The 16,282-nt window shown below is 39.8% G+C and overlaps 1 protein-coding gene across 1 annotated transcript in view; it reads left to right on the top strand.

The window, feature by feature from the left end:
* RFX8 (regulatory factor X8) overlaps positions 1 to 10,881 on the top strand; it is a 30,091-nt gene extending 19,210 nt beyond the window's left edge. The window contains exons 12-15 of the mRNA XM_069855809.1: positions 3,298 to 3,454; positions 5,028 to 5,122; positions 6,269 to 6,383; positions 10,596 to 10,881. Of these exons, the coding sequence (XP_069711910.1) occupies positions 3,298 to 3,454; positions 5,028 to 5,122; positions 6,269 to 6,383; positions 10,596 to 10,855 (627 nt within the window). The 3' untranslated portion in view covers positions 10,856 to 10,881. The remainder of the gene's footprint in view (positions 1 to 3,297; positions 3,455 to 5,027; positions 5,123 to 6,268; positions 6,384 to 10,595) is intronic.
* The last annotated feature ends 5,401 nt before the right edge of the window (positions 10,882 to 16,282 follow it).

The following is a 16,282-nucleotide window of genomic DNA, read 5'->3' as shown; positions in this document are numbered from 1 at the left end:
GTCCTTGGATACTTAGAAAACCTTGGGGTTTGAGGCAATCCAGTCCACAACAGAAGATGTAGGTCACAAATAGAAAAGAAACTAGAAGAGAATGGACAGTATATTCTCTTCTCTCCTTCAAACAGCAAGTACAAGATTTTCTCAATATGACACCTGGCTTAAACCACTACACTGTCCCCACGATAAAGAGGAGGAAAGAAGGGAACTGTGTCTTCTTGGGCTGCACAGTAACATCATATTTTTCCTTAATAAATGAGGCAATGTTTAAAAAACACACATCACTTACTTTGAAAAAAATTTAAAAAATAAAAATAATAATGCACAAATGTGCATAGGTGTACTAACACAGGCAAAGGTTGACTTGGTGAAGTGCTGAGCACATGCACTACAGCAGCCACTGGAGATAATATATACTTGAAAAGCTTGGCTTCATTTGCTTCCAGAGCTTCTTTTGCATTAAAGAATGTGATCTGGCACTCACAAGTGCTAACTACTCCTAGTTACTTGCAGTTGTCTGAGTACTGTGTACTCAGACTTTACCTTATTATCCTTCTTGTGCTCAAGCCACGATACCAAGGGACTGGTTGTATGTTTTTGATTCTTTCCTGCCTATTCCTAATGTGCAGAAAAACTACAGAGAATCAGTATTGAATTTACACCCTCAAGATTTAGGGCAAGAGAATTGCAGCCTTGTTGGTGGAATTCTCTACCTTTGGCTGTCCTACAATCCCCTTACGCTGTTTGATCCACACAAAGTCAACCTTGCAGACCAGACAATCTGGGTCAGATCTACACTTACAGCTGAGAATATTCTAAGCCTGGTTCTTCTTCATGCTAATGAGCTCTTGGCACCGTTCTCACAAGTACATGATGTTTGCACCTTCTCTAGAGCATCTTTAAAATATAATGAAAGAGCAAAAGGGTTCCAGTGTGCCTGATGATTGGTCTCACTGGCAATTTAAAAACAATAGTTTCAATAAGTAGAATTATGTAAGTCTATCTCCATAGTATTTCAGCAGTCACATAACCTCTATAACAAATTTGGTTAGAGATTTTGCCAAAGTCATGGATACTGGGCTCCAGCAAAGCAGGGTAGGAAATAAATACCAGCTAAACTTTCTCCTGCAAATGTATCCTCCTGTCCAATGCAAACCAGAAGATGGTTAGCTGAACACCACAGGTATTTAAAATTTTCAGCTTGTGAGAAATATGTTGATGCTTGATGAGGAGGTGGATATCCTTCAGAAAGAACTGCTGAGTGTTTTAGTCAGCCAGAACTAATCCTAGGCTTGTGTGGACTCCTATCCCACTTCTCCTGGTGGCCCTGATCAGGTGCTCATGTGAAGTATGTATGAGTAGAACAAGTGCTACCTTACTCCTCCATTGTACTCTCCTGGATTGTATCCACATTTTGGTATTTAATAGCTTGACTTTGGCATCCACAACACCTAGTGTAGTGAGTTCCAGGGTTTGATTATATGTGGTATGATAAAAGTACTTTCTTCAATTATCTTTAAAGTTTCTTCCTTTCTTCACACAATTCACCCTGCAAGCCTCTGTTACAATCTCTCAGTTATTCAGTTATTTCTGTCTGAAGCTGAAGTTTATCTCATCTTCTGACAGGAGTCATTTGATATTTCTAATAATCACTCTTGGTTTTCTCTGTCTAAATGCACCTTGATTTTCAGCCACAGACTGATGGTCAAAGCAGGTGAGAGGACTCCTAATGAGAAGTACTACAGAAGAGCTGTGCAGCTGCATCCCCTGAAGGGTATAACCACGCTGATCCTTGTAGAGTACTTAGCAGTAACTTAACCACCTGATGACCAGGGTCAGCATTCAAAAGAAAAAGAAAAGTATTTTTCTCATCATACATAGATAAAGCAGGCTGACATCTGCTACTACCCAGACATGCAGAAGTAATTAGAGCCTTAAAAGTTGTGAATTCCCTCTGTGGAAGGAATGTGAATATGATGCTTATAGTTTCCTGGGGCTGATTCGTGCCTCTGGTAAACCGTAGTTAAGCGTTGTCAGAGCTCACTGTCAGTCATTTAGAAGATTGTATTTAGTAGAATGAAGTGCAGTGTTTAAAGGGACTGGTGTAAAACACCGGGGCATGGAGTCAGGTGCTAGCAGTGCACCGAAGTTACTGCCCCTGATGGTTTCCAGGGTCAAGTGTTCTTGTTGGAAGTAGCAGTTCTTCTGTAGCTGGAAACTCCAAGGAAAATAAGAAAAAAAGACTTTCCGTAATGTAGTTGTAGGGGATTACTGAGTGAGAATCAGAGTGCTTTTGGTATTTCAGTAAAGCTAGTAGAATGGCAGAAAAGAAAAAATGCTAGACTGGGAATTTTGTTTTTAAACAAGTGAGCAGCTTCATTCATGTTGTTTGTGGGATTATGGTAAGCACCTTGTGAAAGGAATTTGTTAAAATGTTTATGAATCCTGAAGTTTTCTGAATTTTACAAAAACCAGATTTCCTTTGGAAGGCCAAATTGGATGTGGAATATTCATACAAACCTCAAACTTCGACCAAGGATTTAGGATCTTACTGATTTCCGCATGGACATGAGAGACTAAATGTATGGATTAAAAAATTTTAATGGATTTGTGTTTCATTTCCTTCACTTTTTTTCCCATCATTTCATCAAGAATAAGAAGCAGTACTGTGCGATATTAGCAATTAATTAAGAAAAAGTGAAGAGATGAGGGTCAAATGTTAGGCTGAAAATTATTCGCAATATCTTTGTGAGTTATACTTTTGGGGACAAATATGAAGCCAGATTCATTCACAGATGACTTGTAAGCAGATAAATGGGATAAAATCCCCACTAACATTATTTTAGCTAATATCATATTTCTAATATTCTTTTTATCTTCTCAGTGGTTTGTGCAACTTGAGAAAACATGCCTTCCAATTTAAATGAAACATACTGTGCATGGGTAACACTGAGGGAAAGTTAGTCCTGACACACGATTCCACATTTTAAAGAAAATAGAATTATTTGTTGTAACTATAATAACTCTAGGCAAAACCAATTGCTCAGGCAATTGCCCATATACTTCAAGAATGTTAGCCATGTCTCCGACACCACAGACAACAACAGAGGCTGTCATTGCAAATACCTCCCAGAAGAAAAAACTCTTGAAGACAACTTAAGATTCATATGCTTTGATTTTTTTTTTCTTCCAGTTTGGAGACTGTCTCTGTAAAGTCTAGTATTGAAGAAAGGAAGCTTTTTGGCTGAGTTAAAGGCTTGAGAAAATGAAATGCATTAACTGTTTTCTTCTTATCTATAGACAATGAGAGAAATCCTCAACAGCAACAGCAGAGTCACTGTTCTGAGATCAAACTTGCATGCTATCATCAATCAGGGACTTCTGGAGATGCCTGGAAACTTCTTTCAAACAAACTATGAGAATCCAGAGGAGCTGCAGAATGACATAGGAGTCAAATGTAATTTTCTTTGGCTATATTTTGTCTATCCACTTAAGCCCTTGTTTGCCATTTTTAGAGCTCCAGCATTTCCTCTTGTTTATTCATGGCATCTGCCCTAATGGGAATTATAGTCTTGCCGTAACACGACGTACTGGAAAAAAGCCAATAAAATAAAGAATAGAGCATGTAATCTTCTCCTTTTAACTTTAAAAGTTACGAATGAAAGGCTTTCTCTTAAAGCTTTCTATGGCAGCCAAAATTTGTTTTGTGTTACTAAATGATGTATCATCTAGAAGGAGGGCTGACAAACAGGGATATTTACTTATTATCATTTTCTTTGACAAAAAGAAGCTTCAAAGAGTTGTATATTTTGCATTTTTCTCTGTTATTAATCAAAGTACACTAAATTATTTATTGTGCCCAGATTTCAAAATATTGTATGATGAACTGGACAAGGACTACTGGCTTTTCAGCCTTCATGTCCTTTCACTGTATTGCAGCCTGTGTTGTGCTGTAAACAATAAAATGCACAGTTTGTATGCAGCCATGACATAATGTGTTTACCAGCTTAATGAAAAAGGATGACAACAGAATGGCAAGTTAATTTTTAGATTAATGGGCTGACATTTAGATTATTAGCAAAATATGGGCAAACTGGACTAGGCTGTGCATGGAACTGGTGGGAGGAAACCTCAGTTCTTTGTTGCTGGCCCATGACTAACTCACTTGCGGACAAAAGATGCACCACAGCCTTCCCATGACTCCTTTCAGTGAGTATAATAATTTGCCTTCTTCACAGAACCATCAGGACAGCCATTTAAATAATATTTATATACAGCGTAAAATCAAAAACACTGTGTAGAATGCTCTTGTTATCTTTGCTAATTATATTAAAGATGATCTTACTCTTTCCAAAATGGATTTATTGCATTCTCTGGTTTTGTTGCTTTTTCAAACTGTTATTTATAATAGGCAAGGTTTCACAGACCCTACCCATTTGCCTTCTTGAAGGAAGATGTCTCAGAGAGTAAATTCTTCTTGAAGAAAGATATCTGTTATAAGGGTGTAAATTCAGAGAGGTGCCAGAGTGGTGTACCTTTTGGCACTGGTAGGTTCCAGTCTTTTGAGGGAACAGCTGCACTGACATGTGGCAATATTATCTATATTTCTGACAGTCTGCAGAATATTCTGCATTTTCTGTTCTTGTTTTGAAACTGTTTTGTCCCCCTTAACAGATAAACCGATGTTTTTTCTTCTCAACCACATAAAATCTCAAACAAGTAAATTGGTATTGCATATAACCAAATCCCAGCTTTCACACTGTGTTTATTCTTGCCACCTTTGCTGTGACGAGTAGGTCAGTGCGGATATACTGGAAATAGACATAAATGTGAATTGTGACTGATTTCAAAGTGGAGAACTATTCCTCACTAAAGGAATAGTAAAATTACATTAAACAAAATGCTATAAACAGATGTCTTAATATATTTTAAGCCAAAGATTAAAGAAAAAGAAAAGCTAAAACCTGCAGCACCAAATAAAAAAGAAAGCCAGTCGCTTCAAGTAATGATCTTCCTTCTGTATTTCATAGGTTTGAATGACTTACTGTCTTTGCTGGAACCTTACACAGATATTCGGGATCTTCTGAGCTGCATGGCTTCAAATCTTCAGGCTTTTGTCATTAAGGTATAAAACTAATGTAATAATTTCAGAAAAGAAAGAGTGATCACATCATTTATCTTGCTACATGCTCGCTGTCACTAGTCTGCAGGAGGTACATTGTACTTTAGCAACCTGACCAGACTGCAGATTTGCATAAATACAATTTATGCATGCTGGAGAAAAAAAGAATTAATTGGTATGCAAAAATTCCATCTGTGCAAACAACTACAAGCACTTTTCTGCACATATATCTACTCATGCAGTTTCAGTATCTGCTCTCATTTCATAGACACATGTTATAACAGTCCTTAATAAGCCAAAATTCAGAAGAAAAATGTTAGTAAAAATGAAGAGAACACTTCATGATTCCCGAAACTGTTGATTCACTAACCTGTTAACTTTTAGCAGTTGGTAGGGGAGTGATAATTTCTAGGACAATGACTTTAGCTCTTGTGAAAGATTCAAGTATGATCATCCCTACATATGCACCTGTCCACAGGTTACCAACTCTACCACACCTGTTCCATCACTGTTTCAGAATTAGCGGTAGCTTGATGGTACCACTGCATTCAGTTGGTTGCTAGACCAATTACCTTGAGTGTGACAGTGGTTAAAGAATTTTTTTCCCCTTTCTGAAGAAGCAAGGTAAACTATACCTCTTTAGCTTGATTATTTCCTAATTTATTTATTTTTAATTAAGAACAATACTTTGCAGTTCTGTAGTACCATTATCTCATAGAACCCTCATCTACCTCAGGGGATGGTACAGAGGAGACAGGAGCAGAGACTTTTCCTGGGCATTCACAGTTGTACAGCACAAGTCAATAGACATAAGCTGCAGCAAAGAAAATTCCAATAGACTAGAAGGAAAAAAAAAAAATACCATGAGAGTAGTTAAGAATGGGAAGAAGTTAGCTGGAAAGGTCATGGAATCTCCATCCTGAAGGTATGCAAATCTTGGCTGGACAAAGCCTGAGCTAAGCTGGCCATGCTTTGAGCAAGAGGCTGGTTGTCAAAAAATTCCTTTCACTAAATTATTTTAGGATTCCAACAAGAAAACCCTGCTCATTCTGCATTTTTATGCAGTTTGTACAGGGAAATACTTCACAACACAATAAGGAATTGTTGTAACCAACTTTATCACAAAGCATTTTCTTTCTCTATCTGCAGCCAAGCAGGAGTAAAGAGGAGTTCAGAAAACTGGCATCGGATTTCCAGTTGAGATGGAACTTCCTACTGAGTGCAGTAAGCAAGGCTATGACTCTCAACTGTGGACACAGTTTTGGTAAGGAGGATCTTAGTGATTCTCACCTGATACAGATCTTTCTGACCTCAGATGGCAGAAGCACTACATCATTTTAACTGACATAAGTTCACACTACAGTCAACAGGAGAATCATTGCTTCCTACTCCTTGCATGAAGAAGCACCACTTGTCTGGTTATGTGGCTAGCCAGGCCAGGGAAATTAACATGTTGGTTGTCAACCAGATCAGTTCTCAACCAGATCAGTTCTCTGATCCAAATTCTAGGGCGAGCAGAAGGGAGGAAAGTGGGAGCATGCAGCTGAAGATGGTGGGAAGGGCAGGACTCCTTTCTGCAGAAGCCATCATTTGTCTAGGGGGAAATGGAGAACAGCAGCCTGAGGTGTGAGTCTCAGCTCTCCCCCTCTGCAAGAGCTGCAGACCCAAGCAGCAAGGTTTGAGGGAAAGCTGGGGCCACTAATAGCCCAAACCATAAAAATTCCAGATCTCTCAAGTGATAGTGCCCAGTCCCTCAGGTTCTTCCTGTACAATACGGCGAGAGCAGAGCCACTGCAGTAACTACTTGCCAAAAAGGCTGTTAGTTCCTCTGACAATGGCTTGTATGCTCCTTCCTTTTCCTTAGGCCTTACACTAACCTAAGACCTTGCCTAGACAGAATAGGCCTGTTTAAGGTGTTAAACTGACTGAAAACTAGTCATTCCTTTAGCTGGGTTAGTTTTCTCTCTGTTCTGGGTCTTTGGGCTGTTAGGCATCAAATCCATCCCACACCAGTGCAAGGCAGGAGAAGCAAAGGGACTGTGCAGTCACATTCATTCAAAGTGGCTTGAAGTGCTAAAACAATATCTTGAGTAAGTTTAGTCTCTTCCATTTCTATATCGCATCAACCTTACCTGCCTTTCTCTTCATCTGTGAAACTTCTCAGAACCATTCTCCCTCTTATTCATTCAGCAGAAATGCACCATCTCCTGTGCATAGCATCTGAACCCAAACTGCATGAACCGCTTTTTAGATTTTCAAAGAAGCACCTTCATATTTTTTCCTCTTCTGTTGGATAGGACTCCATGCAAACAGCCAAGGAAAACCTCATTATCTTTTTTGAATTTCCCCTTCAAAACTGTACTTTCATGTATATCCCACACAGACATAGCAAAGAGGTACATTAAGGCTGGTGCCTTTTGTATTCTTCAGTGTTCCCCCACTGATGTCAGCATTTGTTCATGTATGAGTGCATCCCTTTTCAGCACCTAGCTGACACTTTTTGCCTCATATTTAGATTGCAAACTCTCTGGAATGGGATCAGAATTTTGTTCTGTGTCTGCAAGGAACATAGCACAGTAAGGTCTCTGGTCCATCAGCTGCTGCGTTATGGTAATAATAAAATAATCATTCATTTCTGCCTCTCCAGAGGAGATCTGCACAAAACTCTCCAATGATAAATGCAAAATTTTGAGCAATGAGGAAATCAGAAATTAATTTCAAGAACAGCACTGTAAGCATAATGTTTATTGAAATTCCCCACAATGATGAAATCCTCTTCCCATGACAAGAAGAGCCTAATGAATTGCCTCCCTGTTCTGCAGCTGTCAGTGGTTGGGGACACAACTGATAGAGAGGATCCCCTCCTCTGCTGAACCTTCCTTAAATTAATTGCAAACTATATTTTTGTCCCACTTATGACAGTCTTACTACTATACTTCAGTAACACTAAAATTGAATTTATCCTCACATATGAAGAGTTAAAAAGGGGTTTTTTTTACTCTTTCACTGGGATGCTCCAATTAGTTTGGTCATTATTATGTTCTTTCTTAATACCCTTGGTTCTTTAAGATGTTGGTTTACATGATCTAACCATGTCCCTTCTTTCCCATATTTCTCTTTTGGTAGGATATTGAGTTTTAATGGACAAGACTTGAACAGTTATGTTAACAAGTCATTTGGTGAGAAAGTTCATTGTTTTTCAGTCATTTCTTAAATCTCAGCATTATTTGCTAGAATGGAGAGCAGCCTGCAAGTCAGAATATGTAGCATACATACTGAGGAAACACAATTACTTATGGAAATATCTGAGTATCCTGTCAATGCAGCCTGCCTCTCCTGAAAATAAACCACGTACTAGTAACCAAATCCAAACTTACTTCTGTCTGAGGCTCTTGCCTTGGAGCCCGGCACACCTGGCATACACAATATGCTGGCATACTCATACTGCTGAATTTAGGATCAACTTTCACCCTTTTCCAGCCCAGCCTCCACATGGGTGATGCCCAAGTGTGACGTGATGTGATGCCCATACAGCTACTTTTCTGTAAGACAGCAAGAAGCAAGAATGCTGAAGTAGTGAGGGCTAAATGGGTCCTCTACAGCTTTTTTGGCTCCACCTCCTCTCCAGCAAATGTGCCTCTATATATCTCTATTGCAGAGCCTCACTTCAGCTGGTAGCTTGCCATTTCCTTAATGGTCTCTCTTCCAAGGCATTCAGGGATTTATTGTTGAGCAACACTGGCTGGACAGTGACCTGTATATACACCTACCGCTGCCACAGAATTTCACAACTACAAAATGCTTCCAGGGTCCTAGTAGCTAAAATAGCTCCCTTTTGGTTTTCGTCACGGTGTGACTCTAGAAGGGAAGAAAGGTTCTTGTAACTGTCTAATAGTTCCTAGTATGACCTTTCAAAAAGTAGATGCTTGCAGACTTCTATCCAAACAGCTTCAGGTTCATCAGGATTGCTACAGCTTCCTCTTCACTGACTTATAAAATGTTCATCTCTGTCTTGGGTCTACACAGATGATTCACCAGATATCATTGATTCCACTGAAAAAAAAAAAGTCTGGGACTAGTTTTCAGCACAAACTGCCTAACTCATAAACTAAAAATGAATTTTTGTGATTGTTTGTGACTAACAGTTTATACATTGCTCTTCTGTAAGCAAGGTGCTTCAACCTACTCCCTCTTCAAAACCGTGTTCCTCTGTATTATTTGTATTATTTCAAGGGAGAATTGGAGTGGTAGCTTTTGTTTCACATTCAGTCTTCTTGAAGGTACTGAAAACAGCAGTGCTGTAAAACCGTTAGAAACAATCATAGCCTACTGTTGCCAGATCTGTATAGTATAAACTCCAAGTATAAAGGTTCTTTTCCTTGCCACATGGCTAAACAAGTCCTTTCATTTACTTTGCTGTCATTTAAAGGTATGCGAAAGGTCAAATAGCAGAAGCAGCAGCTTCACAGATACATATAACACTAAAATACACTATTTTTCCATTGTAAAGCTCTGTTAGTCTTGGTAGTTCATATAAATTGTGGTATCTCCTTGTTGATATCCATGTAAATATGCTTGCGGGCTATGACTTACTTGATGATTCCCTATGCAGATTTATGGCACAGAAGATGACCTGCTCTTTACTGCAAGGGCTTTCAGCCAAAGACATTATATTCATAAGCCTCAGTGAGTCTTTCTCTTGGCTTGAAACTCTTAAGCCCCTAGCTGCAAGGCAGGCCATTTAATGTCATAAATACAGGGCACACAGACATCGGTAGGAGGGTTTGCTTGGAAAGACGATGATTTATCTGTCCAAGGTGAGAATGAGGATGATATGTAGTTGTTGATAAACCTTGTAGTAGCAGTGAATATAGGGGAAGAACTTGAATAAGAAAGCAAATAAACACATGTACACTTTCCTCTCTAGCTGAAGTAAGGGGAAAAGGCTTTTGCTTGTTTAAAATACAGGTCTACAGGAAAGATGGGGGTAGCTGTTTTTCAGGGAGTGCAGTGATAGGATTAAGAGTAATGGTTTTAAGCTGAAAGAGGGGAGATTTAGATTAGATATTAGGAAGAAATTTTTTACTCTGAGAGTGATGAGGCATTGGGACAGGTTGCCAAGAAAAGTTGTGGATGCCCCATCCCTGGAGGCGTTCAAGGCCAGGTTGGATGGGGCTTTGAGCCACCTGATGGATGGTGTAACTGTCCATGACAGGGCGATTGGAATTAGATGACCTTTGCGGTTCTTTCCAATCCAAACCATTCATGATTCTATGAAAATCTGCAGTCAGTGCCTATTTTGCTTTGATAGTTGGAAGTATATAATTTTGTAAGTACTATTTGGAGAGTGCTAGGCTGCCACTTTGTCTAACCCATTACTACAATGAAGCCTTTCAAAAAAAAAAACCAAACTAACACATGAAGATAAGCAAATGAAGAGGTTGTTGAAATTATTTTTGTTTTTCTTTAAACCTAGGATACTGGCATTTGTTTAATTTGCTACTCATGGATTATGTGGCTCACGTTTTCCTGTCCTATACAGAGGAGGAAGATGAAAATTTCTGGTTTGCAACGCAAAATGAGCCACCTGTTCTGGGGCTTTATGGGCCCAGCCACACCTGCAGCTATTTTGCAGAGGACCAGAGACCTCAAGCTGACTCCCCACTAACAGCTTTCACAGCTGTGACACAGAGCCAGAATAACTTTGGATTAAGCAACATTTTTCCAGAGTTTTGAGCTGTTCGGTGGATGCAGACACAGGCGGCAAGGTGAAGTAAAAAATTTAAACTTAAAAGGTTATAAATTGTGAGGGGTTGGATTTTTGGGGGGAGGGTTTATGCGTGTAAAGTGGAACTAATGGAATCTAAGTTTGCATGGAGCTGTGTCCAATGTCACCTAAACCTCAAGCTACAAACCACCCTCCACATCCCCCGCTTGCCCCACAATCCTGTCAAGGGATCATGATCTCCACACCACCCACCTCACCATCACTGAAGTTCTCTTAGGTTTCTAGCAGACTTTTGGTGCTCCTTTAGATTCCTTAAGTGTTGTTTGAGGAAGATCTGTTCTGGTGGGTTGGGAGCAGCTCATGGCCTAGCTGTCCAAATAGACTGCATGGATTTATTGATAGGAAAAGAGAGCACATGGCTTGATTTTTCCTTGTTGTTGGAAGTGGAGAGCTCTTTTTCCTCTCCCCAGCCATTAGTTTATCAAAACATGCAGAAGTATGAAATCCTTGAGACCCTTCTGTTTCTCAAGACTTTCTTGCAGCCAGTCCACTTGTTCAAACTTACTAACATAGATGATGACATACAGGCAGAAAGCAAGATAGACTGTAAGTCTTCCTAGCATACAAAGCTAAACATGAGTACATATAGGAACATGGATCAAGCCTCTGTGTTTAATACAAGTGATGAATTGGGCCTTCATCTCTTTTCAGATTCCTCTTTTATGCAATAACAGCACTTGTCTTGAATCTCAGAGAACATTATTTTTTTCCAGAAAACAGTGCTGGACAAACATTAATGGGTACCAAGACTTGCAAAGAAAATTACATTTCTGAGAGTTATTCTGCTATAGTTATTTTACTCACAAGACATATTCAGCTTCCATAAACTATGACCTGGACTGGAAACGGACTGTTCTAAAAATATATTTATTAGTTACAAAGACACTCGGGGGACCGTTGTTTTTAAATATAAGTGTTGTGGTTTTGAGCCCCAGCTGGCAACAAAGAGCCATGTAGTTGTTTGTTTACCCCACCCCCTTCTGGGGAAACAAAGGCAAAACTCATGGGTTGAGATATGGTCAGGGACAGGTCATTCACCAATTACCGTAATTAGTAAAACAGACTCGACCTGGGGAAAAAATCAGTCTAATTTATTACCAACCAAACGAGAGGAAGATACTGAGAAACAAAACCAAATCCCAAAAGGAACACCTTCCTCCCACCTTTCTCTTCTTCCTTCTTCTTCTTCTTCTTCTTTCTTTTGCTGGGCCTCCTGGAGCCCCTCCTTCCCCTCCTCCTTCACTGACCTCGGTGTTCTCTGTTGTGCTGTCTCTCTCGCATCTGCAGTCTGGATAGTTGTTTCTCTTGCATCTGGTTTATCTTGCATCTGTGGCAGTTCTGTTTCTCCCACATCTCGCTTCTGTCTTTCCTTCACTGCACAGGGCCAGGCTGGCATGACCTTAGCAGACGAGCCACAAGTGGGTAGTGGGGGAGGCCTTGCACCTCCTTCTCTCTCAACTGCTTACCATTCCCCCCAACCTCTCTTCTTAAATATGTTATCACAGAGGTGTTGCCACCATCATCAATTGGCTTGGCCTTGGCCAGAGAGGGATCTGCCCTAAGAGCTTCTGGCAGCCTCCAGCAGAAGCCGCCCCTGTAGCCCCTCTATGTTACCCAACCGCCTTGCCACATCACCCCAACGCAATATACTAAAACTAGCTCAGCAGTGAAAATTGGAAGGGAGAAAGAAGGCACAAAGGGGACAAACCAAGAACGGTTTATACACATGATGTGCAAACCCAGGGTGCAAAATCCAAACTGTGCTGGGATGTAGGCTACAAGTAAGGAATCTCTAAACCACTGATGGTCAGAAATTAGAACTCTTAGAATAATTGGATTATTTAGTTTGGAAAAGACCTTTAATATCATCGAGTCCAATGGTAAACCAAGCACTGCCAAGTTCACCACTAAGCCATTTCCCTAAGCACTACATCTATGTCTTTTAAATACCTCAGGGATAGTGACTCAACTGCTTCCCTGGACAGACTGTTCTGATGCTTGACAACCCTTTCAGTGAAGAAATTTTTCCTAATTTGCAATGTGAACTTCCCATGGTGCAACTTGAGGCCTTTTCTTCTTGTCCTGCTTCCTATGCTCTTCTATTTTGCTGCCCATATGGGTGGGCTTTTTTGTGACCGACTACACCCATTGCAATGTTCTTACGCACATGTCAGCAGACAAGAGTTTGACCCAGGTTTTGTCTGTGTAATATTTATGTGTATCAGCTTTTCATATTTTGCACATGATCTCAAGCACAGAGCGAGGCTGAGTGAGGGACGGTGGGTGTCAGAGTAAGAGAGGATGTGTATAAAATGTGAAATGGGGAGCAGGATGACTTGAGAGAAGGTATGGATGAGGGAAGGAGACAGTGAAGGATTGAAAGAGTGTAGAAAGAGCTTGGAGATGAAAGATTCCAACAGCTGATGCCTTCTACCAGTCCATGGGAAGATGCTGCTAACAGTGGGATGAAAAAAAGATTCTAGTAAGAGCCTGCTGATGCTGTTGTTCAAGTGTTTGCAGTTTGTAAGGGAGCAGAAAAACTTGAACCTGCAGTTTCAAGCTCTGTGACAGAGTGAGTGAGTGCTTCTGCCTACTTGTGTCCTTTAAATGGGTGGTAGTTCCCACCTCAACCATTGCAGCCTCCTCCTCTGGGTGTCAACACTAATTCACAGGCTACTGAAAAACACAGCTGCCTAAAGCATCTCTATCACCCACCACTTTGTTCATATCATCATCTCTGTACTACCTCTGAATAGATTCCCATTGCATGAAGCTTTGCCTTCTGCCACTTTTGATCACCAAAAATCATGATAATCATGCTCCCAAGCATCTGTCCTTACTACTGACTAATCCCTCTTCAGCCACAAACCCTTCTGTGGGGTACCTAAACCCTCAGTAGTCCTAGCAGCATCCGTCAGCTATGCTGTGGATTCTTGGAAGACATTTCTGCTGCCTGACACATTGGTCTGTGCATCATGGGTGTATTTCATAATTTTTCCTTTACCTCATGCAGCCTCTGCAGCTCCCTGAGACCCAGTGTCTTTCGTCAATTCCCTTTCTCCACTCTGTCCTCTGCCAAGAACACCAGCCTTCATATCTTTTTCATCTTGCCCCCACAAGGCATTTCCTGTGCCTTCTTCACAGCCTGTTATGTTTGGGAAAAAAAGTCTGTTCATCACACCTCCACCCTCATCTCATTGAAATTAGTGCTAAAAACTCCATTCTGCTGTGAAACCCTGTAAAAACAAGAAGGAGGACTGGGAACAGAAATCAAAAAAGAACCTCCCAACCCTGCCCTGATATCAGCAGCATCAATACATGTCTGTGACTTAGCAGATCTCTCCATGATCTTTCAGCTGTCACCTTTATTCTTCCTTTTCTGTGCCCATCTGTTTTGGTCCTCCATTCCTAGTTCATGCTGAATATAAATTATGCTTCTCGGCAGAGAGACCATATTTCTCCATTGATTCTGAACAGCACATTTCTGAACGTTTGTTTTGGGTTTTTTTTTAATTTGAAGCATGAAACTAATTGTTAATAATCGTGAAAACAGAATACATTCCAAGTTGGTGACATCTCCCGAGGAAAACATTATTTTTATATGAAAAAGTGTAGAGGGCAGGGAGTGAGACAATACAAGATTTAAACGCTGGCAGATGAAGCCTATATAGCCAAATGCATGTAGTATGAACTAAGAATGGTTTAAACTGGTGGAAGATGCTCCAAGTGAGTCATAATGTATAAAAGTGCAGCTCAGAGAGCACTGTCCCCATCTTTATTCTTTATCACAGAGCTTGCAGTTGCTTTCTCTCAGCACGAATAGCACTTTTTCATCTAGAAAATCCCATTCTGGGCTTCCTCTCTTTGTTCACTTGTTACCAAATTAAAATCCTATTAAGCTGCACACCTGCAGTGGGTTTATCTGCAGAGCACCATGCTGTAGCTTTTAATCCAATTCCACACCTCTGTAACACACAATATACTGCAAATCAGGGCACGGGAATACTGAGGTTATGCTGTTCATGGCTCCGTTGGCAAAGAGCAAATCAAACACTTGGATTTATTAAAAAAGGAGGAAAAAAAATAAGGACATGGTTAACTACTTCACTTAAATCCACAATGAATGTTCATCTGAGTGGTTTATATAATTTAGGATACAGAGATCAAGTGAAATCATTAACCGAAATTAACAAAAAAGGAGAGTAAAATCTTGACCCCGGCTGAAATTCAGTGGCAAAACTTCTGCTGATTTTAAGAAAGTCAGAATTTCAGCATCAAGAAGTAGGTCCCATCGGGGTTGGAGGGGGGAGGAAGGTTGTGGGTACAGGCCGAGACTAATTTTTTTGAAAAGCAATAGAAGGGCTTACAGCAGGCGTATGAATTGTGAATGATGTATTAAAAAGTGGATGTGGCCTCATATCAGACCTTTGCCACACTATGAGGAAACTCAGCATGTATCTCCTCTTGTTGGGTTAATTGATGTAAAATAAGGTTGGGTATCTGCAAATTACCTCAGCTGCAGCCAGAAGGAGAATACTTCGTTGTTCATTGAAAGAGAAACAATGGTTTTCAGTCCCTACAGTCAAAACATTGCTATGTTTCTTTTCTAATTTTCAGCTCATCCAGGTCAATACAGAAAAGAGAATTACTCAAACTTTTACTAAGTTGGATCTTCCAGTTATAAGGGAAGCACTTCTTACTCAAAAAGATAGACAGACATATTTTATTTTTGCTTCTGACGAACAGCAAATCTTCAGAGAAAACCAGCCTGGTTTGAAAATTCTTCATGCTAGACTATTCTGACTTTTGTATATAATTTTAAGAAAAACTGTTTTCATTCTCTTAAATTTAAGATCTTTTTCTGGAAATACTAAATGCAGAACTGTGCTAGCCACACAATTATTTTAAGCTGTCATATGATTTTCTTATTTGACTTTATATGAATAAAACTTCTGAAGAAAAAGGCGCAACATTTGTGGCTTGTTTTTAACTATTTCTTGTATTTTTTTGTCATCAGTAAAGCTGAAGGCCTATCTGAAGTCATTGTAGTAAACTTATTTGGAAGATGCAGAATAGATGAATGACTGTGTCAATGCTGCATTGTGTCTACAGCGCAGTGTTTAAACTTTATTGCATATAGAACTCAACAGTAATTTTTATGTTTTGAAAAATCTTGCTTTGTTTCCCACTTTTACAGGATACAAGAGTATCACATTTAATTGTATTAGCCAAAATACAATAAGTTGTATGTAATGTTATTGATGTGTTTATGTCAGAAACCAGGTTGTTTGAACTTGTTCTGTAAGCAAAGTACAAGCAAAGACTCTATAAATAGAAACCCTGGAATAAATTTGTATTAACTAGTAAATGCAGTC

The sequence above is a fragment of the Phaenicophaeus curvirostris genome, chromosome 1 (genome assembly GCF_032191515.1).
Source record: "Phaenicophaeus curvirostris isolate KB17595 chromosome 1, BPBGC_Pcur_1.0, whole genome shotgun sequence".
Taxonomy (NCBI): Eukaryota; Metazoa; Chordata; class Aves; order Cuculiformes; family Cuculidae; genus Phaenicophaeus; species Phaenicophaeus curvirostris.
Note: the sequence above shows the minus strand (reverse complement) of the source record. Positions and strands in the feature narration are given on the sequence as shown.